This window comes from Dermacentor variabilis, chromosome 5 (genome assembly GCF_050947875.1).
Source record: "Dermacentor variabilis isolate Ectoservices chromosome 5, ASM5094787v1, whole genome shotgun sequence".
Lineage (NCBI taxonomy): Eukaryota > Metazoa > Arthropoda > Arachnida > Ixodida > Ixodidae > Dermacentor > Dermacentor variabilis.
Genome location: NC_134572.1, coordinates 38,423,403 through 38,448,965, shown reverse-complemented (window position 1 = coordinate 38,448,965; position 25,563 = coordinate 38,423,403). Strand labels below are relative to the sequence as shown.

Sequence of the window (25,563 nt, the reverse complement as noted above, 5' to 3'; positions counted from 1 at the left end):
TTATTGGCGCTGTCTATCATACTAATACTCGAAGGCATGGAAGGATATGTGTATGTATACTCCCCTAATCTAGATGTTATGGAACTTACGTCTACATGCGTCTACCACGAAACGTGTTCTAGATATGGCGTAGTAATGATGGCTTCGAGTTCGGTGTTTGTTGATGTGTGCAGCTGTGCGAGAGTTCTTTCCCTCGAGCGGTAACTGCCAAGACTCGGCTACCTTGCTTCTTTGGATTGGCAAGTGTAATGTCCGCTGGCACTCGCTTCGCAAGCACGGTTTAAATAGAAAGTGCCGGCACGGCACCGCAGCTATGTGGCTGTTTACAGTTGTTTACCTCGTGTGATAACGTATAATGCATGTATTTTATTGCGTCTATTGGCTTGTTGCGCCTTCACTGTCTACGTGATCGAGCTTTAGTTTGCCTAACAGTGCCACATCATTGAAAAAGCTTGCGTATGTCTCCTGTTTTAAACGAAAATGCCACTCATCGTCGTAAGCGTGGTTGCATAAGTTGCGGCATAGCAATCATAACGGGACGTCCTCCTTTCAGAAAACCGGGGATGCTCACCAGAAATGGCTGAAGCCATGAGCAACGACTCGAAACACGATTCTGGTAAGTTGACCACTCGTATTTTCGTTTTCTGCTGTATGCTACATTCCTATGCTGTCCCACCCTCTGCAAAGGTGTTCTCATGTATGTGTTCACTCTTTCAGATTGGGACCCAAAGGCGGGCCTCTCGAGTCCAACATTACCGGACAAGTTTTGCTTCTCGCGGACGTCATCGACAGGATCCATAGACAACATCCTGACGTCGTCTTCGGCCCACAACACAGGTTAGGTGCTGTTCCACAATGCGAAAAAATTTTCCGTTGCAAGATCTGCAGTAAAGTCGAACAATTACTGTTTTCGAGCTTTATGAAAATAATAATAATAACAATAAATAAAGAATTAAGTGGCTAACAAAGACGATTCGTTGTTTTAAGAATTTTCCTTTCCAGAGAAATGGCGGGCTGCTTAGTAAGCGTTTGGTGCGATAACTGGTCTTTCACTTCACGACGCTGCGTGTTCGCCTCTTCTTTTTATTTCTAAACGTCTGTCGAAGTAATTTTCATAGGTGTTACAGTTTAGATTCATGAACATATGGCTTCACTTTCTAGAAGCGCCATATCTTTTCGCCAGTTCACTGAATTTGTAAGCAACATTTGGTCACATTTTAGAAGATAGGTAGTTTCAGTATTAACGTCAACTAGTGGCAACTTCATTTCTGCTGCAGCGTAGTTGAACTGTCTGTCTCGAGTGACACAGTTAGATTGCCAATGGATTTTGCCAGCACTTTAACCAGCCTGTGCATGTACTATGCTGTATACATTGTTCTGTTATATATGGGTTGGTTATTTTGCATATTTGCATTTTGCATATTGGTGTCCTGAGCTTGTATGATAATGAGTACAGCTTAATATAACATTTCATTAATTTCCTTAAGGGAGTACATACATAATGTGCCGATACAGAAAATAAAAAGTCAATTGCCACAGAAAGATAGTCAGCTGCTTCGGGAATTTGAGGTTAACTTTTTTATTTGAAAATGATTGAAACATCTAAGTATCAGTTTACCTCACTACCATTCGTGCACTATTTTTTGTTGGCTGTATACAACTAGCTGTTCTGTCCATGTTATTGGCTTGAAGACAATTATGACCTGAGACAATTTTCTAACATTATAAAATGTGCTAAGTTGCTACACAATACCGTCATCAGTCTATATGTTGGAATATTCCAGTGTATACAGTTTCGAAGCCCAAATATATTGTTTAAAAGAGCTGTCTGCCCTTCAGCTTTAAAAACCACCCACCATTTCCTTTTCTTTATTCTTACACAGGAGCTTACAGAGTGGCTACTGGGTGGATTTTCTGAAACAAAGTATCTCTGCCAGAAGGAAAATTGTACAAGTCTCTTCACTAACGGGGCAGGGGTGGTCTCTGGTAGCGAAGGATGATATCATTGAACCAATACAGTCACCTACAAGATTGGACAGTCTGACGGGGGCTGTGGCACACAGTCTTGAGGTCATCTCGGTACAAATGTTTGTGTGATAGGTGGAGCAGAGTGGGAACTGTTCTATGTGGCCATGGAAGTGCCATTGAGATGGTAAAAGGAGGGGTATGCTATGTAAAACATGGCATTTGCAGTATTTGATTGGCGATAACTGTTCGTGTTATACATATTAAGATAACTTTGGTTGAAATACTTTCACAAGGAAACGTCCTTTAATGCCAGTAAGAAGACGCGCCTCTGTCCAGCAGCATTGCGAATGCTCAGCTTGCTCTGATCATGGTGAGGTACATCTCACTTTTCTTAAGGGACAAAGCTGGACTAAAACTGCAATTTTTGTCAGAAATACGCATTTTCTAAATTTTTGTCTTTTGGATTTCTAGACATGTAAAGAAGCTTATCACGAAGTTTGGTTGCAATATGTGCCTAGGAAAGAAGAAAAATGAATTCTCTCTTGACGTTGGCGCAAGCTCGCCGTTGAGAGCGCCCATGAAAACTGTATTCATGGATGGGCAAGAAACGGAACACGGAAGGAATGCTTTGCATAAAAAGTTTGATTTTCACGCGTTTTAATTGTGGTAGGCCTTATATCAAAAGTACAGTGGATCAAAAAATAAAAACTAATATGACTAGCATAATTATGGCTGTGGGGCTCTTGCATGTGATCGCAGACAAGTGTGCTGAACTGCTCTAAAGTCACAAAATGTGATGATGACTTGAAGTAGTTGCTGCAGCACTGGTTCTAATTGAAGCGGAGGGTCCTACCTATGGAGCGGGGCACATTGGTGAATTATTTTTGATCTTAAAATAGCCTGCCCTGAAATGTTTGAGCCTTTTTCTTATCAGTTTGCATTCTTTTATTTATTTATTCATATACCCTAAGGGCCCATTCGGGCATTACATAGGGGGGGGGGGAGCCAGTTACAATTAGAAACGTGTAGAAAAAGAACATTGGTAAGATACAGTGACAGTGACATAACTATATACAGAAAGAATAACATACGCAAGTAGGCACTCAACACAGAGATAATCACACATTTAGGAAAACCTTCAACTTGTTAACAAAAACATCATGGTTAATGGCAGATACAATGTCCCTCGGTAGTCTATTCCAATGATATATTGCCAAAAGTAATGGCGAATGACGGTACAGATTAGTGCGAGTAAAAAGGGGTTGCACTTTAAATGGGTGATCAAAACGCTGAAAAATAGTATAAGCTGCATTGATGTAAGATTCGCGGAACGGGGATCTACTATGATAAAGCGCGTGAAAATGTGATAACAATGTTATTAGTCAGCGGTTTTGAAGAGAGGGCAATGAAAGTGATTCCTTGATGTCCGTAACACTGTAGTCTCGCAAGTATTTTTTTGTGATATATCTTGTTGCTTTATTTTGTAATGCTTCAAGCTGATCGATCAGATAGGTCTGATGCGGATTCCAAATAATGGATGCGTACTCTACCTTTGAACGAACAAGCATAGTGTATGCCAATAACTTAGTAGCAGAGTTCGCCAAGTATAAGTTGCGTTTAATGAAGCCGAGTGTTTTGGATGATTTACTGGTTATGGTATTAATGTGCTCGTTCCAAGATAAATCAGAGGATAAATGAACTCCGAGATATTTAAATGTGGATACTTTCTCAACAAGGATTCCCTGAATTGTGTAATAGCTTAATTCTGGATTATGTGTTCTCGTGAACGTCATGGCCTTAGTTTTAGAAATGTTAATTTCCATTTGCCACTGGCAACACCAAAATGCGAGTTTGTTGAGGTCTACCTGTAATGAGTTCTTGACCAAAGAAAACCTTTAGGAAAACTAATTTCTAAACCGCTACACCAGAACCTGCTTTCAAAGTAGTTTCTGGGCTGAAATTTTGTCAGAACCAAGGTGAGGCACCATTTTATTCTAAATTTTTATTAAAACTACAAGTTGATTCATATCCAACATATAATGACCACGAGAATAATTGAATTTATCCTTAAAGTGATGACATTGTTACAGAAATGTAATGCAAAACACGACTGGCCTGATCCTGAACTGTCACTGCCCTAGAAGGTATCTAACAGAAATAATCAGTGCATCTTCATTAATTCTGAAATGATAGTTTTCCTAAGGTGACATTCCTCATTCATTCCGTGTGACAGCCATAACTTCTTTTCTATTTGATCTCTATTAATGAAATTTAGAATATGTATTAAAAAGGTACTTAAACCTACAAATTGTTATATATAACTGCACAACAGTTCAAAAGCTAATTTTTTAGCCTTGCATCCCTTCTTAAAAGATGTTGGAGGGGGCCTTTAGTTTTGGCGACAGAAGGTGCTGTTGAAATGCCCTTAATATAAGCAATCATGTTTTGTAAGACTTGTGGAGTTGCATGCATGTCCTGTGTTCTGTCTCAACGCCACAAAGGCGTTACTTGGATGTTTGCCACAAGGCAAACACCCGCCCATCCATCAGCGCCTATCCTGAGGTCAACGCGGCATGGCCACCAACTCTCAAGGAGTCCCAAAAAAGGCAATCACCCCATTATTACCAGCAGCCTGAGATAAGGAAGAAAAGGGGGAAACAACAATGGCCACCTGGGAGTCGCAGTTAATTAGACATTTGCCACAAGGTAAACCACCACCAATCGATCAGCGCCTATCCAGTAGTCAATGCAGCACAGGTCCCATGAAAGGCTATCACCCCACCAGTACCTGGCAGCTTGAGCTAAGGAAGAAAAGGGGGAAACAGCAACAGCCGCCTGGGAGTCTCAGTTAATTAGACGTTTTCCATGAGACAAATCACCACCAATCCATCAATGCCTATCCAGAGGTCGGCACAGCGTGAACACTGACTCTTGATGGGTCCCATGAAAGGCCATCACCCTACCAGTACCTGGAAGACAAGGGAGAAACAATGACGGCAACCTTGCAATTGCAAGTTGCTTTCTTGTCACATATTCCAAACCATCAGGCTTTGGAGGCAGAGTTACTGCGGAGTGTTGCGAGCATGGGCGTGGTATCGCAACGGAGTCAATGATTGTGATTGGCTGCTGGACAGTCTTCAGATTCTGTAGTCGACGCACCTAGGGAAGAAGATGGTACTAAAAGCAGAGACTTTTTGAGCAAGTAACAGAAGGTCCTGATATGAACTCGGACGTTTAACATGCTCCCGCGTGGAGTGTGTGCTTCTGTAACTGGAGCAGTGTGACTAAGCTAATAAACCCTTTTTTTCTTCATTTTTCACAACCCTGACGTAGCAGTCGATAGACTTGGTGAATGCCTTGCCCTAACACCACCCTAAGCTGCAACACCGACAGCCCCTCCCCACTAATCTGTTCGTCATCCATGGTGAAAGCAACACCACTCCTTTCTCCTGCCTTGCCATCTACAAATAAAACTTTTTTTTTTTCAATTTGGACTATATTTCAGTGACCACAACACTTTGCTCATATGGTGTCCACAGAAAGTGCTGCACAGTGCTAATACTAACATCTAATGTGCCCACGTGCACTTTGTCAGTGTAGCCAAAGACATAATTTAGGCAGAAAATCTAGTAAATTTGACACCATGGAGTGCATTCACTTATAGTAGCTAGTGAAATTGCCAAAACTTCCTCCAATCGCAAGTTTCGTGCTTTGTAGTTGCAGTTCTTTAGATTCCTTGGATAACGCCGAAGAGATCTTTCGTGACGTTAAAATACAAAAAATTTCGGGGAATCAATCACTGATACAGTACTAGTTGACACTTTTTATACTACATGAGATGAGAAAAAGTGCACCAAATTTCCCAGAAATTTCCAGAAGCATGGCTTCATGGCAACTGTACTCGTCATTGGCTATATTGGTACAAATTTCAGTTATGGCAGTACTCATCGATGGTAGAGGAAGGGTTAAGTTGTGGGGTTCAGTGTTCTGAAGCTGCACAGTGATCTATGAGGAATGCTGTAGTGGAAAGGCTCCGGATTAATTTTCACCACATGGGATTCTTTACCGTATACCTAAAGCACAGTCGATGAGCATATTTTTTTATTCCACCTCCATAGAAGCTGTGAATCAAGTCCACAACCCTCAGCTTCAGCAGAGCTTTATAGCTGGAGCCACTGCAGTGGGTGCTGATGCAATACTGAACTGTGTACTGAATAGAATATTATGACTAAAGAGTGCATACAGCTATATTGTTAGATACTGACAATTACTGAAATGGTTTGTAGCAGTACTTGCTGTTTATGCTGAAAAACAATGATCAACAACTTTTCTTTAATTTAAGTTGTTCAACAAAGGCCATAAGAATTGCATGGGCATTTTTGCTGACGTAAGATCCCGTCATCATCATTCCCTGCTCATGTACTCTCCCTTCAGGAAAAAATCCGGATCTCCCCTTGAGCTGGAAATCCAGAATCAGTGGTTCACATTGGCAGCAGAATTTGCTATATGTAGCTATAGGATAAATGGAAGCCTTTGAATGGTGGTGTGCTATACAGCTGGTGATGCTGTCATATGCACACCCTGTGCTGTTCATGGAAATGGAGCATCTGTCTTGCTTCGTAAAATGTATCGCACACTGAAATACATAGATGGCAGCCAGTGCCTCCATTCTCACTTTTGTCCATTGGCTGTACAGGTTGTTGTGGCTTGAGGTGGCGTTAAGTTCCACCAAGCCCATTGAAGAATACATCCAGTAGTAGGAAAGAAGGAAAAAGGGTTTATCTGACATGAATTACCCTGCTCCAGTTACGGAAGCCCACTCCATGCAGGAGCAAGTTAAACGACTGAGTTCACATCAGAACACGTCGGCCCCACTGCACGAAAAGTCTCCACTAGGGAATCTGATTACTGTGTCGTAGCCAATCACAATTGTTGAATCGGTTGCGATACCACGCCCATGCTATTGCAACGCTCTGCAGCACCCACACCTCCAAAGCCTCCGCACAACCGAAGCATAGAATAGGGGATAGGATAGCAACCTTGGAATCCACGATTGGCGCCAGGCTTCAGTAGCATTTGACGTTGGGCCTTTTCATCATTAGTTCGGGCTGTCAGGTAGTGGTGGGGGTGGGTGCCTTTTGTGGAGCCGTCAGCAGTCAGTGTCAATGCTGTGTTGACTTCTTGGCAGGCGCTGATGAATAGGTGGGGGTTGCGTTGTGGCAAACGTCTAATTAACGCCTCCAGCCATGTTGAGACGTAACAAAGCCTAAGCGAGCTAGAAAGAGTTGAATGCTACTCACAAAATAATATTTTAGGACTGTATGCAGAGATGAGAAACAAAGCTTGAAAAATTTACATGGCCATTGTTAAACAAAGTGTAATATGCCTCACTCAACCAGAGGGCGCAAAGAAGCCATAAATGTTGCATTATATAAAGAAGGTATTGTTGAAACAGAAGTGGTGTATTCTTGAAAGTAATTTCTGCCAACTTATGTCCCTTTTTTACCACGTGATATGACTCTTTCTGAAAAGAAGTGCAATATTGTTTGATAGCAGGTGCCAGGCCTTAGGCAGACAGCTTACAATGTGAATGAAAAATGCCACTGAGGGTAGCACGGAAAATGGTAGACTGTAGAAACGCGATCATGTATTCAAACAAACAAGTATTTTAATTTCTATGTGACAATGTCAAAATACAATTATTAGTATCACTTCTCCTCAAGACATTAGCGTCTAGCACAGCCTGTTCTCAGCTTGGCAGTGGTGTACTGGCCAGCTTGTGCTTCTCTCTTGCTCTCCACCTCTTCGTCGACCATGAGTGCGTTTTGTCTGAACAAGTGTATCCTATGTTTATCTCGAAACATCCTTGGGACACAAGTAGTGCCACCTTTGTGGTTGCATTGGGAGTGAGCACGTCATCACAGCAGGTTATTATGTCATTCTCATTATCCCCCTTTAAGTTTTCTGTTAGACAAATGCCCTTACAAGAGCTCTCCTAACAAATTAGCCCTGTCGTGTATCAACCGAACCAGCCCAGTACCTGCAAATTTCTTAATATTCATCTAATAATACTCTGCTGCACTTTAAAAATTACAGCTTCCCTTAGACTGTATAGCTTCATGAGATGGCACTTTTTTCAATAGAATCTGTTTTGGTGACGCGGTGCAAGTTTAGTGGCAGCTGATCATGTAAGGTCTCCCGTCTGTGCAGATGACGAGGACAGTGACCACAAGTCCACCATTAGCTACAAGGAACGCAGGAGGGAAGCCCACACACAGGCTGAGCAGAAACGTAGGGATGCCATCAAAAAGGGTTACGATGACCTACAGATGCTCGTGCCCACATGCCAACAAGACAGCACAAACTCATTCAAGATGAGCAAGGCGACAGTGCTTCAGAAATGTAAGTGTCCATAGGTCCTCATTGAAGTGTAGTTGCTCGGTCGGTGCAGTTGGCCTCCATTCATTCGGCCTGCATTCTTAATTTGACTGTGTTTTGAAATCAGAAAATAGTAGGGTGAGGGATAATAGTAGGGTAAAAGTGATTCTGTAAATACCTTAAACATTAATTTCCTTAGCCTGCCTCCCTACTTGCCTCTAGTGTATGTTTAATGCTATTACTTTGGTGTCTTCTTAGGCTAAAGTTCACCCTCCATATTGATGGCTAAGGCAGCACCTCTGTGCAGATGTGTCATATTCATGAATCTTTTCTCACACAGTTGTACCTTTCTTTTTCTGCAGCCATAGATTACATCACGTTTCTGCTACAACAGAAAAAAAAGCATGAAGAAGAACTTACAGCCCTAAGGAAAGAAGTTGTTGCTCTGCAGATTATGAAAGTGTAAGATTCTCATTTAAGGTTGTCACTGTGAAAAGTGTTGCTGGGGTTTTACCATTGGGGATGTTTCAGTTAAATCTTTTTTTTTTTCCATCCACAGTAACTATGAGCAAATCGTCAAAGTTCACCAAAGTCAACCCGGTCAAAACAACAATCATATCAGTGATGAAGTCAAGTTTCAAGTGGTATGTAAGAACATTATGCAATTTACCTGTTTCATGGCTTTTTAATATAGTCTGATTTTTAATTTTAACTTTGAAGAGTAGGCTCTCCACTTCGATATTTATTGTAAGGGCTTTGTGTTGCCTAAATTATGCTCGATTTTCTTTTACGCTACACTTCTGTGCAATCAATACAAGACCTCAGAAACATTTACATCTTATCGGAAATGTAGCCTACCCCTGTAATTAATTAGTATTTGGTTTGCTGAACTGTCCACAACTGAGGGGAGAACTTGCTCCAGCGTATAAAAAATGCAACTATAGAGTATGCATTAAGTTTCCATGTTGAGTCGGAACTTTAGGTATAAAAATCGGTGTAGCAGACTACACATAAACCTCCATGAAACAAAGTCGGTAAAATTGGCACTTTACTTCATTATGTCGGAATTTTCCTGTATTGTAATTTGACCTTTTATGCAATTAGGGTACAGTCACCAACAGATCGTTTTACACAAAACGAGCCTCACGAATTTCCAAATTATCAGGCAATTGGAGAGAAGGAATTTCAATGAGAAAAATTAATTTGTTGAATTTGGGTCTGCAATCGAAACTGCAGTTTCATATATCATCTATTCAAGACCCTCTCAGCCTGCGAAGTTTTTGTACTCACTCTGCCATTGCTGCTGATAGTGTCGCCCGCAGTGGCATGATGCTATCAGTGAGTTGCTCTCCGCACAGTCCAACCAATGCAGTGTCAAAACCACCTGTTGGTCATGGAAAGTCCTTTTTTTTTTTAGCATCCTCCCCTTACGCCTCCCCCCCCCCCTTTTCTTGCAAGCACAGGAAGGCAGTTCTCATCAAGGCACAATCCTTATCAGCTCACTCACGCATGCTTTCCCTTGCACCCACAACATAGCATGTGCATGGACCGATAGCATCTTATCGCACTTGGACTTTAAAATGGAACATGACAGCGAGAGGGGCATTTAGTACTAGTACTGTTACTTGTATTATTGCCACACTGTTATTGCCACACGAGGCAGGGATAATTGGCCACAACAAAAACACCGAATCGAGTGCTCGTGCTGCTCACGCTCAGAACACATAACTATACAGAGCATAAAATTCATCAATATGAATGTATAATATGCTGTGCTGGCACCACATTCTCCAGTTATGACCTCGGTAAATAGGCGGAACATGCCATGAGGTTTGGGAGGCCATTCCCAGCTGAATTCGCCACCACCAGCGAAGACATTGCTCAGTTTCAGTGGCCGCTAACTTCACACGCAGTGGGACATTATTATTTTTAAATTCTTTATAGGCCCAATACCATTCTTCTGTCATGCGGCGTGCAATTTCAAAGGTGCATTCGCAAGAAACCACATGTAATTAAACCATTTGGCCATCTTCACCTGCGGCAGTTCTAAATAATGGCCTCGGTATTCCTCAGCAGTGGCAGTAATATCTCTTCATATTGAAGTTGTGTATGGCACACTTACTTATATTTAAGTTAAAAATACATGGTGTTCTATGGACAAGGAGCATAAAACATGTAAATACAAACATGGTGTTCTATAAACAAGGAGCATAAAACATGTAAATACAAAGTTATATCTAGAATTTCACTATACTGAAATTAGTTATAAATTGAAATTTAACTGTATATGATGCATTAGGCATTACAAACGAGAAGGAAGGGGATTAACCGAGGGGCCCGATTTTTTTATTAGTCATACCATAAGAAGCCAACAAACACTGACACCAAGGACAACATAGGGGAAATTACTTGTGCTTAATAAATGAAATAAAGAAACGATGAATTAATGGAAATGAAAGTGGATGAAAAAACAACTTGCCGCAGGTGGGGACCGAACCCACAACCTTTGCATTTCGCGTGCAATGCTCTACCAATTGAATTACTGCAGCGCCGTTTCCCCATCCACTTTCTTGGGTATTTATGTTTCCTAATAGAATCCTGGGAGTGTTAGCCAGTGCCACCACTTGGCGGCGGACATGGAACGTCCTTTTTGCCGCAGGCATCACGAGAACGTGATCTTTTTGCGTGAAGGCGACTGGTCAATACACCTACACATGCTACCTGAAGGCATAAATGTTAAAGGTTAAGTGCACCGAATCAGAGGAAGTGAATCGTCTGGACTATTCAGCTTATCATTGAACTGAGCTAAACCCAAGTTATCCTAAATGGGTTCTTGTGTAATGCCTAGCACTATAACTTAGCTTCTTATTTTCACCATTATATCTCATTTGTCCATATTAGCACCACACTGCAACCTTTCTCACATCTTTTTATTTTTTCTCATAGACTCTGAGCATGACACCACCTCCATCTGTTTTAGACACACAGAACAAGTTTTAACCCTTTCAGCGTCAGGTTTTTGCAGAGCTGATGTACCCACAGCATCGTTTTTTTTTTTTTTTGTCTGACGCTATAAAACAAACGGATTTATTTCTGCTTATGCAGAGGGGAAAGATAACACAAATAATAACTAATTCTCTCTTAGTGCAGTATAATCCTCACATTGCTATCTGTCAAAAGGAGTAAAACATGCAGCAGACTTAAAAAACGCCATATGTTACATTGTTAGTCAGACACTGCAGTGGACAAAGGCGAGGTAGACACAAGCTGACAAGCTGGAGGAAAGGGCATTTATTTTCATTTCACATCATAAAATATAAAGACAGGTTAAGAAAGCAGGAAAAGGGAACCAAGGTGAGGGAAACATCAGATAGGCAGCCAGAACGGCATGTGTGGTTGTCGGCTTCAGTTGAGCCAAGAAATTATAGGAAGAATACTGCAGTTACATTTCTCCATCAATAATACTGAAGACGCTTCACAGGTCTCCACTCTCGTGTTGAGCGTCGTAGTTCCGTGGTCACTGTAGGTTCACCGTTTCTCTGCTGTGGTGCATCCTGGGGTTGGGGTGATAACTGACGCTGGGGTGGTGACGTTTCACGGGTTTCTGCTGTTGCCTTTGGCCCTGCTCCAGGAGTTGCTTGCGGAGCTCTTGGGATAGATGAGCTTTCACATTCCCTGTAGCCTTGGGCAGCTGTTGGGTGCTTCCTTGTGTGAACTTGATCAACGTGTTGCCAAACGAGGCTCTCAGGCATTTCTACTGTCACCATCCTCGCTCCACTTGTGCCCGTCTTCCACTTTTCACCTTTACCGAAATTACGGACGTAAAAATTTGTATCCGGCACCAGGGTTCAGTCGTCCGATGTTCCCGATCTTCCTGCAACTAAAGGAGGAGAACATGTCGAGACGAGACCAGATTTGGTAGCCAAGAAGAAGTTCAGAAGGAGATTTGCCTAAGGCAAGGGGTGTTCTCCGGTAGTTGAAAAGTAGTCTGCAAAAACAATCTTCAAATCTGCCCTGGCTCATATTCTTCACACCATCTTTAATGGTGCAAACAGCTCTCTGTGCTAGGCCATTCGACTGGGGATGGAACCATGCGCAGGTGGGTTATGTTGTTTTTGTTCGCACTATCGGCAAATTCATGGCTAGTGAACTGTGTTCCATTATCTGAAACAATAGTGCGAGGAATGCCGAAGCTGCGCAGGCAAGTGAGAGTCGAAGGCGTGGTCGCCTGCTTCACTGGTACGGCCTCAATCCATTTGCTCTGAGCATCTACGAGAACAAGGATCATGCTTCCTTTAATTTTCCCCATGAAATCTATATGTACTCTCAACCAGTTTTCCTGGCAGATCGGCCAGTTAACTGGCGGAGCACATACCCGCATTGGTCGACTTCGGATGCAACTTGTGCAGCCCGCTGACAGTTGTTCTATGTCGCGGTCCATTCCTGGCCACCAGAAAGCTGACTGAGCGATTGATTTCATTGCCGATAACCCTTGCTGTGTCTCGTGCAACATGTGCAGCATTCTATGTTGCGCATTGACTCGAATGACAACTCTGCCAATGACAACTCTGACAACAATGACTCCAGTATAGCAAACAGTGGGCCAACGGGCCACAGTATAGCAAACAGTGGGCCTCCAGTTTGCGGTCATAAAAGGGGAGTAGGCTTCGTTCTAGTGCTTTAGCACTTGGAGGCCATCCTTCTCTTGTGTACTGCACTACCTTTGAAAGTACTGGGTCGCCTGCGGTTAGAGCATGCAGTTCTTCTGCCGAGATTGCCCTCTCCTGGGCACATGCAAGTGCCAAAACGTAGTCGGCTGGCTCCCCTTCTGTGGTTGGCTGCGAAGTTTCTTTTGGCAACCTAAGCGCGTCGGAGCTCAGGAGCTGCTTGCCTGGTGAATACTGTTGCTTGTGGCAGAATCCTTCCAAATACAGCGCCTAGCGCTGTATGCGAGCAGCAGCAAGAGGCAGAGCGGGCCGATCCAGTCCCAGCAGGCCCAGAAGTGGCTGGTGATCTGTGACCAGGATGACTTCTCGGCCTTGAAGATAATCTCAAAACTTTATTACTCCAAATACGAGGGCTAATGCTTCACGTTCAAATTGTGAGTAATTTTTTTCTGCTTTTGACAGTGTTCTCGAATGAAACCCGATCGGCTTGTTGACGTTCCCTTTTGTGTGAAACAGCACTGCGCCGATACCTTTTTGCGATGCATTGCACTCTAGTTTAAGCAGTTGTGAGGGGTCGAAATGAATTGCTCCCCTGCTTGCAGCAAACGCCGTTTTGCTTAATCGTACGCTGCTGGTTGTTGTCTCCCCAAAACCGTCTGTTCTTTTCCAGAAGACAACACAATGGAGCGAACAGAGATGATATGTTCGGCAAAAATTTTGAGTAGAAATTAATCATGCCCAGAAAGGAATGAAGCTCAGTTACATTTTTCAGGCTAGGGGCTTCTGCGATTGCTTCGATATTCTTTTCTATCGGGTGCAAGCCTTGCTGATCGATTCGATGGCCAAGATATGTAACGGACGCTTGCCAAAATTTCCATTTGTCAATATGCAGTTTGACACCACTCTCGCGGAAACGCTGCAGAACTGCTTTTAGCACGTCATCGCCTCTGGCTCTTTCAGACACCGAGACATCGCCCATATAAGCTTGTGCGCCTGATAAGCCTTCTAGAACTGTTTCCATCCTTCGTTAAAAAATGGCTGGTGCAGATGCAATACCGAAAGGTAATCTGTTGTAGGAGAAAATACCTTTATGTGTATTAATCACACATATCTGGGGCGATTCCTCATCGAAAGGAACTTGGTTATATGCATCACGTAAATCCAGTGCACTGAAATGTTTTCCGCCGCTTATGAACACAAACATGTCACTGATTACTTGCAACGGCTACTGTTCCAGCTCACATGCCGAATTCAAAGTGACTTTAAGGTCGCCACAAATCCTAACGGTGTCGTCCTTAAGCACGGGTACAATGGGTGTGGACCAGTCTGAGTGCGGCACTGGCGACAAGGTGCCTAGGGCCACGAGCCTATCCAGCTCTTCAGATACCTTGTCGCATAGAGCGAAAGGAATACATCGGGCCTTACAGAACTTGGGTGTTGCTCCCTCCTTCAGCTCTAGGTGTGCCACGGGTTGTTTGATGAGGCCTAGATCCGAGCTGAAGGCATCTGGAAACTCGGCAAACACGTCAGCAGTGACCTGTGTGATGGCAGATGGCTGTGCAGTCAGCGGCTTGGCTGGGAGGCTGAGGGCTGGGAAACCTGCGTCACCCAGAATGGAAATTAGGTCTCGGCCATATAAACGCGGACCGGGGCAATCCAGCACCACCAATGGGCATTCTACAGTTACACTGTCGTATGACACCGCCAGCAGGAACTCTCCAAAAACTGGCAATTTTCCCAGGCAGCATGACAGTTTCGTACGGGAAGGCTGCAGCGGAGGCCAAGTGTTCTTGTGCTGCTCAAATAGCTGTCGGGACACAACGCAAACCGGGGAACCCGTATCGATAAACATTGGTACATCAACACCTCCCCATATAAAGGTGCATCACATTGGAGGCTTCACAGTTACCTCCCATGTCGATTTTAGCATCCAAATGTGCAGGCTGTCCTCTACATGTTCATCTGTTCCCTTCCTTAACAGCCAGTACTCAGCCGCATATTCCCTGGGCTCCTTCTAGAGTTCAAGACCTTGCGGCTCCTTCTAGAGTTCAAGACCTTGCACTTTCTTCGCTCCTGCGTTTTCATGCTAGGTGACCACGTCGGCCGCAATGATAACAACGAGCATTACTCCTACGGCAGGCATTTCTGTTTTCTTTTATGCTGCCACAACACCCACATGCGGCCAATAACTATTTCGTTGTGGTTGACTGCGCCTTAATTTGAAGCACCGCTGACGTGTCTGCGGCCATTTTATTAGCATCATTATCTGCAACTTCAGCTGACAGTGCCATTGTTTCAGCATCCTCCAAGGACAGATCTTTTTTTTGTCAAAAGTTGTTTCTGCAGTGCGCTCGATCTTATACAGCGCACAATTCCATCCTGTAGCATTCGGTCGAGCATGGTACCAAAATTGCAGTTGTCCGCAATTCGACAAATTTCAGTAATGAATTCTTGAACAGACTCGCCGTCAAGCTGGCAGCAGTTGAAAAAGCAGAAGCTTTCTGTAATCTCGTAGTGCTTGGGGATAAAAAAACTTACCCAAGACTTTCAAGACGTTTTCGTATTCCAAACAGTTCAGCTTCTTTGATGCTACTCTTCCTGCTAATATTTGAGCGGTGCGCGTGATTAAAGCTGCCACCAAAAGCGCCTGTTTCTTTGCTGGCTCCATCACACCTGTTGCCTCAAAGTATGCCTCTGCCTTAATGACATACGCCTTCCAGTTGTTTGTTTCGCAGTCGAAGTCGGGCAGTTGCTGCTGCACCATCACCGATTCGTCGCCCCATAGTGTATCAAAGCTGCTGTCCTGTGCTTGAAAGTTCTTGGCAGGGTTTTGTTTCCTTTCCTCGTCGCCACTGTTACATTGTTAGTTGGACACTGCGCTGGACGAAGGCGAGGTAGACGCAAGCTGACAAGCTGGAAGAATAGGCGTTTATTTTCAGTTCACGACGTAAATATAAAGACAGGTTAAAGAAGGAGCAGAAGGGAACCAGAGTGAGGGAAACCTCAGATAGGTAGCCAGAATGGCACGTGTAGTTGTCAGCTTTAGTTGAACCAGGAAATGATAGGAAAAATACTGCAGTTACAACCATCGTTCTCAGTACTTTTTCATAGTGTCAGGGCCATAACCTGATGCGGCTGAAGTTTCCTCCTCCTTGGACAACGAGCTGCCATCGCTCCAGTCAACGGTTGAAGGTGCTGTCTGAATAGCCATCTCAGAGCAATCACATGGCCAGGCTCAAGAAAGGAGTGCTTTCATTTATTGTAACGTGACCAGAAAAGGAAACGAAGCAACAGATCAGAGATATGATAGAGGGCAGAGCCATCCTGAAGAAAGCACCGATTAAAGGAGTACCCTCACCACTGGAAAGGAGGTGTGCCTTAATGATGATGGCAAAAGAGATAAAAGAAAGGCTTTTATAGACATATGACAGATGGCATAAACATTTCAGAGTGGTGTCCTTACGCTACAGCGTGAATATTTGAACCGAGAATTGCTGCCATAGTAGTGTAGAAAGTATGGGCACCACTCTTCCTACCTGCAGGCACCCATGCTCTGCATGGCATAACGAAGAGGCATGTCTCGCAGCCGCTAACAAAAACCCAGACTGAGCAAACCCAGAGAGAAAAGAAAATACTGCAGAACTCATCTCATGATGACTGTCGACGGTAATGCAATTAGCATTCAAGGTATGTAGCGACACACCATATCTCTGAAGTCGCACTTAACTTGTGTAGTGGTTATTCTGAGCCTTCCATTACTTCGGCTATGTGCGACATACTTCAGTATCGTCCCACTTTGCTATTTTGTATGCTTGTCAAGGTCACCCATGTGCATGGTGGGATGACAACAATGGAATGATAAAGAAATTGTCAGTGGAACAACAGTATGACAGCGGCATGGCAAAAATGAGATGACGATGATATAATGACAGCGTGAGGACAACATGAGGACAGTGGGATGACGACAAGTGTGTAAGGCCGATGGCGTGACGATAAATGGATGGCAAAGCTGGAATGATGACAATAGCAGATCCATGCTGGCATGATGACAATATGACAATGGGTACGTGATACTGACTCTCTGACGATAACCCAATGACTTCAGTCACACGACAATGGCAGCATAATGACGTTTGAGTGATGACTTCTTGATTACTGTAGAATAGCAAAGGATTGATGTCAGTGGAATGACAAAGGTGGTATGATGACGATAATGGCGTGACGATGACAGCATCACTAGAATCAGATGGCAAAATTATATTGATGACGATGGAGCGACTGCAACGACATCACGACAACAGTATGGCAACAAATGTATGACGACAATGGCACGACAGTGGTACGAGTATCATGGGGTGACGACAAGTGTAGGAGGACAGTGGCACGATGAAGACTGCATTACGAAGCCTGTGCGACGATGACGACATGACGAGAGTCAGATGATGAATAGAGTGACAACGATGGAACGACTATGGCAACATCCCAATGACGGTGTGACAATAAATGCATGCAGCGATGGCGTGACGATAGTGGCGTGAACACGACGGCGCACCAACGGTTAGATTACAAAGCTGTAATGATGATCATGCAGTGACCGCAAGCACATACTTAGTGACCCCAGCTATTGGACAGCTTGCGCCAATGGGTCGGTGCAGAAGGCATGAAGACAACAGCATGGCGAGAGACATATCGTGAAGTTGGAATGATGGCGATGGAGCAACCACAATGGCATCATGACCATGAGCACAAACCTACTGGCCCAAGCTGGTAGACAACTTTAGGTCCCTGTGCCATCGTGACAGGCTAGATTGATACATGGATAGGCTCAAAATGGCTGAAGCAGGCAAAGAATGCTAATCGCATTAGTATACTTCAAAAAATGCACAATAGACAGCAGAACCACCTGGACGCTTGCCAACTTTGTGTTACGGTGCACATGTGAATGGAGAAAGTGGAGAAAGTACGCGCGTGTCGGTGACATGGCGGGACAGAAACATCAGAAACATATTGGCACTGGTTCGACTGAGCCTTTCTAGGATATTGTTATAACATGCAAATAAGTACGCCTCTGCTTACATTGACAATATGTATAGTTTGCATTACTGCTTCGTTTCAAATTTTGTGCTGATAATTGATGCTTCTGTATTATATATACATTTTGTAAGAAAATAAAAACGAAAAGAATTTGTAACACTTCAATAAACTTGAAGTTGAACTGTGTAGCAGCAGCATAGTGCTGGACAGTGAAGCAACAGTACCACCAATAATGGAAAACTCATCCATGCCACAAAAGGCAGGTGGTACTACAGTAGAGAAGTACATACTGCGTGCTTGGGGCATTCACTGTCTTCTTTCATGGTTTTAGACAGTTTACATCAGCTAGGTAACTTTATGGAGCTTGAAACATTAAAAGTGCTGCTATTCACACAACTGACTGTTTGCAAAGTAGGTGAGTGTGAAATAGATATTAGAAAACTTGGAGTGCAATTTAGTCTGAGCTTAAAGAAATTTATTAATATAACTCAAACTGGCGGCACACTTTTGCGGTGCCTCTAGAGACAGCAGTATATGACCATCTTATTGTTTTTAGCAGGTCTTGGCCTTATTACAATGTGGTCATGTTCTTGGCTGTGTGTCTTGACGTACGAAATCTGAATGCATCTCTTGTGTTGTTTGATGCATGGGCAATCATGCAAGCACAGCACAGCTGCACGGCATATGCAAGCCTCACTAACTTTTACCATGGCCATTTGTGGACTTTGAACATCACAAACCTAAGATAACAATTGTTTTGTGTGTGGATTTTCGTTATCTTGGTCTTGTCCTTTGAAGAGATGAAAGTGTCCTTTGTGTCTAAATTGCAAGCTTCTTTCTGTGATGCACTTCTGAAAGCAGCAGTGAAAAGTCGTTTGCAGCAAACTTGTGCATTTGATTTCTCCTCAAGATTTGTGACCTCGAGTTTAGGTGCTTTAATAGAAGTAATATTTGTTGTATATTCTTGTTCTGATTGCCCATTCCAGCTTGTCACACAAAATCTGAATATCACAGTAGGAAGTACAAATCATATGGTATAAAATCTCACACACACTTAATTAAGCTTCAATGTTCTTGGGTTGGCCTTCTGACATCAATGATGCAACATGAGTGAAGATACTCACAAAAATTTGTGTTTTATAAAACATCTTCAATATTGTAGCATTACCCGCTGGGGTTGCTCAGTGGCTATGGTGTTGGGCTGCTGAGCTGTTGGGCTGTTGGGTTGCTGAACCTAACACAAAAGGAACTAATACTACAAGCATTCGAGCACAATTTAGTGACACTTGGCGTTTTCATCGATTTTTCAAAGGCCTTTGACACAATTAACCACACCACTCTGCTAACAAAACTTGAAATTTACGGTTTCAGGGGCCCCTTCCTTGGCTTAATCAAAAGCTATCTGCAGTTCAGGTGTCAAAAGATTTCAATAAATAACTGTATTTCCGATAACTTACCCATTCATTCTGGTGTACCTCAAGGAAGCATTCTTGGACCTTTGTTATTTAACATTTACATAAATGACATAATTAATATTGACACCACTGCCCGATTCATCATATACGCTGATGACACTAGTCTGTTCTTTTCATCTGGTTGTGCAAGGGACCTGTTGGCTCTTGCGAACGCTGCTTTAAGTGAACTTAATCGATGGAGTTCATTGAATTCCCTGTCTATAAATAAAAACAAGAGAAAGGCTGTACTTTTTCAACCTAAAAACAAATATGTCCACATTGACGGCCATTTTCTAATGGGTTCCTCGATTATCAACATTGTGCCATCTATTAAATGCCTCGGGGTCGTACTTCAAGAACACTTACTTTGGAATCTTTATACAGACTCAGTTGCTAACAAAATCGCTCGTGTTGTGGGAATACTAACGAAACTTCGATTTTTTCTTCCCTTGAGCGTCAAAAAATTGCTTTATAACTCTCTCTTCCTGTCCCATCTGAATTACTGTCATTTAGTCTGGGGAAACACCACGATGTCTAACATCACAAAACTTATTCTCTTGCAGAAGAAAGCAGTGCCCGCTATCGCCAATTCTTCATATGACGCTCATACGCAGCCCCTTTTTAGCGCCCTTAATTTACAACCGGTCACCTCCATATATCGTAGTATTTTACTCAAGCGTTTCACTACTTCGAAAAAACAGAACACGAAATTTTTCGAGCATTTATCTCTATTGACAATGAATTCTAACATTTACAACACACGTCACAGAGAAACATGGTACGTTCCTAAAGCGCGCACTAACTACGGTCAACAAATGTTACGCCACACACTGCCATCTTTGTTAAACTCATTGGAAACTCAATAGACACCTATCTCTCCTTTTAATAGGCTCACTGTGTATTCCTTTTTTTTTCTTTTTGCTCTGGTATACACTGACGCCATGAACGCTTAACCAATTTTCTCTGCTTGTCAATAACTTATCATTTATAGATGTGAATTTCAAGGCTGTATTATTTGTGTCATTTCATACTATTCGCTTCCTGTAATACAATTTCTTGCAGCATTCTATCGTTGATTTTTTTTACCCGTATGCATTTCTGTTATACAATGTTCACTAATGTTCACTTTTTTTTTTCTCATTTATTCATTATTGTATGTTTGTGTTCTCTCTATTGTGCACAGTGCCATTTTTGTAGGGGGTACAGACCCCGTCAAGCCGAATTAATTTGGCTTTTTGTCTGTACTCCTGTCATCTGTACATGTATAGATGCAAATAAACTTGAATTGAATTGAGGTCGCGGGATCGAATCCCGGCCACGGTGGCTCAATTTCGATAGGGGCGAAATGCGAAAACACCCGTGTACTTAGATTTAGGTGCACGTTAAAGAACCCCAGGTGTAAAACCCCATAATTTAATATTGTAGCATTGCAAGCTTGCAGATCCTTTAGTTTGTAGTGGCGGAAGTGCATAGTTCATTGTGTTCATCGTAGTGCTGCTGCATGCATTCTGTTTGTGTAAAGACTAGTGACGAAGTGTTTCATGTCAATGCATGACAATGGCTGAGGGGTCAGTTTCATAGGCCATTCTTTCCTCTGCTCACTTTGTGCACCTTAAAGGTTGTGTCCTCGTCTTCTGTACTGGTCATATGCTGTGGATTAGCAACTGGCTGCCCATGCTTCTGCTATTGTATGGAATAATTTAACATGGAATTGAACAGGACTGGGCTCTGCCGTGTGTATGGACTTTCAAGCTATGGCAGTGAGTTTATCAGTGAAGCTGTTGCGACTAGAAGCACTTGAAATGTAAATTCATAAGCTTAAACAAGAGATGTGAAACAGATATTTAGGCGCAATATAAGCACCTATCTGGAGAACCAAGATTTGCATTAGTAAGATCTTGATGAGGGCTAGTTGGCTTATATTTAGAACTGAGGTTGAACGGCGATAAAAAAAGGACACGAGAAAACATATACCACAGACAAGCGCTGTGGTATGTTTCCTTGTGTCCTTGTTTTTTGGCGCTGTTCAACATCAGTTCAAGCTTTGCAGTTCGCCAAATATAGGCAGCAATATTGGATGTAACAAGGGTGATGTGCAGGCAAAGTTACAGATCTGGAGGTGGATTAGGTGCATTGTGGGTAGTAGTTTCAGCAATTGCTTGCTTGAGTCCATTTTGAGGCTGTATAGACATTTTCATCAGGGAGAGAAAGAACCTCTCTGAACTGTGGCACAGGATTACAAAGGCACCCGCATCACTGCCTGCAGTGCTTTTGTGCGGGGTTTCACGTCCTATTACCACAACCCAGGAACTACATAATGGCACCCTGGGCAATACTATTGAAAAGGTCTCTAGAATGGCTGTGAGTGAACCTTTGGGTTTGTTGGATAGCGAACAAAACTTACAGTATTTACCCTCCTGAACTTGCCGGCAGAGTCTGAAAGTTGTAGGGATAATGAAGGAGCCAAAATGCAATACCAGAATTAAACTGTTGTGGCATGCCTCATAGCAGGGAGTTCAAAGCTTCTGACATAGAAGAACTGTGTTTTTCAACAGTTTTGAGGGGTAAATTGTGTACTAGGATAAACATGCTTGAGGTCGTTTAGTAATAGTGGAGCCATGATAAATTGAACAAAGTGCTGCAGAATTTGCAGACGCTTATTTGAGCAGCGAATTGCCTTGAAATTGTCACGTAAGACAATCAGACCTTCCTTGCCCTAAAGCATCAAGATCACTATAGTGAGATAAAAACCAGCAGCATCACGAGGAAAAATCGTGTCCCCAGCCAGCGTTAACAGCATGGAGGAAAGGCAGAAAGCTTTCAATGTGGTTGGTGAAGCCGTAATGATATTTCTGCAAAGAATGACTTCAGTCTTGAGAAAAGTTCTTGACCAAAAGCATCTTGGAGATCACACAAGTGCTTGGAAAAGCACTCGAGCCATAGCATTCTTCATGCTATCATAGTGATCCTGTAGTGAGGAAGATAGTGCAAGCCATGGGTGGATCTAACCTTGCAAAGGCATACTGGCAATTGCTCTGCCTGAGCATCTCCAAGTAAAGCTAAACTTTGCCAATTTGCAGTGCAGCACCTATTGAACACAGCTGATAGCCATGAAGTTGATAGACATAATGCAGCTGGTAAGCTCATTGGATATGGAGTGAACTTTATGCTGCAATGAACTGCATGTTCATATGCATGTTTATCCTGTTGGGATCATGCAGAAAGTGGAGGGCTTTAGGGGTATTAGTTGTGCTAACAGCATCGCTGGGATATAGGGCTGTGATTCTGCAACTTCGCTCAAGTTTGTCAAATTATTTACACAGGCAGTGCACATTTAAAATGAATTATTGTTCTGCTTTAATAATAGCTATCTGTACTATGATGGTTGAATTGAGATTACTTCGATGGTTGAAATGAGATGCTGCTTAGCCTTCTTTCTTTTTCGTTTTGCTTTGAAATTGTCATGCTTCAAGCTTCCTCATTCACATTTCCTGTTCTGTTTTACTGTATTCAGTTCCAGGCAATTGGAGACTCCCTGTTCCAGACGTTCAACTCGTCAATATCAGTTTCCAATTTTGCTGAACTGTCAGCATGTGTGTTCAGCTGGCTCGAAGAGTACTGCAAGCCCCAAACACTCAAGGATGTGGTGGTTCAGATACTGTCACAGCTGAACCAGACAATCGGGTCACAGCATTCTTAGCATTTGTTGTCTTCATGGAGTTGGCTTGTCATATGGCATATAAGAATCATTACAACTTCTGCTTGGAAACCTTAGAGTATAGGTTGGGGCTTTGAAAAACAAATGTCTTTTTTTGATGCTGTGGATCATATGGCTTTGAGTGTAAAACAGTGCTTTGGTCCACAGTGATTTGAACCGCCCTTTTCACACTTAGCATACAAGTACCCCTTTGTTTAGAACCAGGAGAGCTGCTTAACTGATATAGCATGTGCAGTGGAAGCTTGCTTTAGCGTACTCGTATAGGACATAAAAGTATGTTTGTTATATCTGATACTCCAATATAAGCTTACATGCTAACAATAAAAAAAAATGGTGCAGTCAATTCTATGCGAAAGAGACAACTGTACGTGATACCTCCAACAAGCAAGCAAAGGGCCTTCTGTTAATGGCCTGTAAGCAGCTTTCCATGCTGAAATAGCTATTGAGCACACATTGAAATAAAGCATGGGCAACGAAGTTTCAGATTTTCTTCGTTATATCTGATAAATCTTTATATTCGTATACAGTATTTTCTGGACTATAGTTTTCACCCAGTAGGCTGTATGAGCTAATTTTGGCATAAAATAAATTTTTTTAGATAGTCCACAGCTGCTGTGTAGTTCACAGGGCTCAACTTCTACTGAAGGTAGGTTTTTGAGCTTTTCTTCAACCAGTAAACGGTAGGTGAGCCAAAAGTTACCAACCAGTGAAAAATCATGTCCATTTTAATATTTAACTGAATATAGGAGTCGCTTTAAAAGGCTATCGCAATCGCTCTTGTTGGGGCAGCCAGAACACAAGTCAAGTATTTCGGTTTGATGAACGGCTCTTAAGTGTCTTCATTGCCTTCAGGATGTTTAGTTCTTGCGCATGCTCAGCTACACTGAGCTCAGACTATGCCGTGAAAGTTGTTTTTGATGGCATCATGACTGTTCCTGTCTCTTGAGCATATATAGTTGCATATAAATGCATTGCATATTTTGCAATGAGGTTTTGTGCATGCACTCCCAAATCCAAGCATTGAAAACTAGCTACTTTAACTGTCTCGAGCAGCATTCAATTGCATTGCATGAGCTGCCGGTACAAGTTGGAAACATTGGTCATGGACAGCGACGATCATTGCTGAGCTCATTTTGCTATGTGATTTATCCTGGCAAAAATCTACAGGGCCAGTATGGCCTCGTTTTCCTCAAGTGCACTTCCGATCTTAAGAAATAAAATCATGTATAGTCTGCACCCGTAGTCAGTCTGTACCCCAGGAAATTTCAACATTTAAACTTGTATAGTCTGGAAGTACAGTAATTTATGTTGAGGTTTTTCTGTACTGCCAGTTAATGCATTGTAATGCAAACTATTAAATGTGTGTTTGCATTTTATGCATGCCTTAATTAGCTGCACTCCACAATGAATTGTTACTAGTTTGCATTTCCCTACGAGAAGTTTAAGTACATATATCCTGAGGCAAGTTTTCGGGGGCACAGTCATCACAGCAATATCGCAGCAACTTTAGGCTTGTATATCTTGGCAAGCAAGATGTATGCAGGATAGCGTGCTTCTGTTGTTTCTGTTGGTGAATCCTGGAATGGTGCATTCTTGCCAGTGTAATCATGCAAAATTGTGCATGAATGCTGTTATGACAAGCCAGCTTAACTCATGGGTGTGAGCGAAAAAATATTCAGGGTGTATTTACAAAGGAGGGATATAAAAACACTTCCGAGCAGCTCCACTTGCAGAGCTCTTTATTATGGTGATGTGAAAGAAATACCTATGGCACATTCTGCTTCTTTTATGACTTTAGCTTGCTCACGTTGGCAGTGTTTTAAAAAGTATAATATGAATATGTCATTGAATTACAATTTCAATGTACTGATATATCATTGTTTCTTGTACTATAGATATACATTTGTTGGAAGGTAGACATACTCGTGATCTCGTGGTAATGAATTTGTTACTGTTGCTATGAAGCTATGGAAATTTTTGTATCTTCTGTTTTCATACATCATGTGGAGATTTGAAGTTTGAATTTCAAAAGAGGGAAATCATTATTAATGATTTGCCTGTATCACTATGGTTTTAAGAGTTAGGTAAAAATCTTAAAAACCTTTCAATATTTTTTAGCAGATTCGGGCACATTCCTTCTTTTCCTGGTATGTTTGATTTGTGCTCACTCAGCCTGCACTCTGAATGTCATGTCTACCGTATTTCATGTGCATTTTGTCATGTTCAGGACACACAACATTGCTGTGATCCTATCTTCGCATGCACAAGCGCACATTATACATGGGTGCTCTACAGAGCACAGTGCCCATGCGATGCCGTGTATTAAAGTACAAATTGCTCCTTG

General features: G+C 42.6%; 1 protein-coding gene across 3 annotated transcripts; it reads left to right on the top strand.

Annotated features, from left to right (window-relative positions):
- The first annotated feature begins 75 nt into the window (after positions 1-75).
- Positions 76-25,563, top strand: bigmax (helix-loop-helix-leucine zipper transcription factor bigmax). Of its 3 annotated transcripts, none has more exons than XM_075692158.1 (7): positions 76-200; positions 554-616; positions 718-837; positions 8,179-8,370; positions 8,709-8,808; positions 8,906-8,990; positions 23,016-25,563. In XM_075692158.1, the coding sequence occupies exons 1-7, from the start codon at positions 164-166 to the stop codon at positions 23,199-23,201; spliced, it is 783 nt and encodes a 260-aa protein (XP_075548273.1). In that variant the 5' UTR covers positions 76-163; the 3' UTR covers positions 23,202-25,563. The 3 variants fall into 3 exon arrangements, with proteins under 3 accessions (XP_075548273.1, XP_075548271.1, XP_075548274.1); XM_075692156.1 differs by having other exon boundaries at positions 84-239; XM_075692159.1 differs by having other exon boundaries at positions 90-245.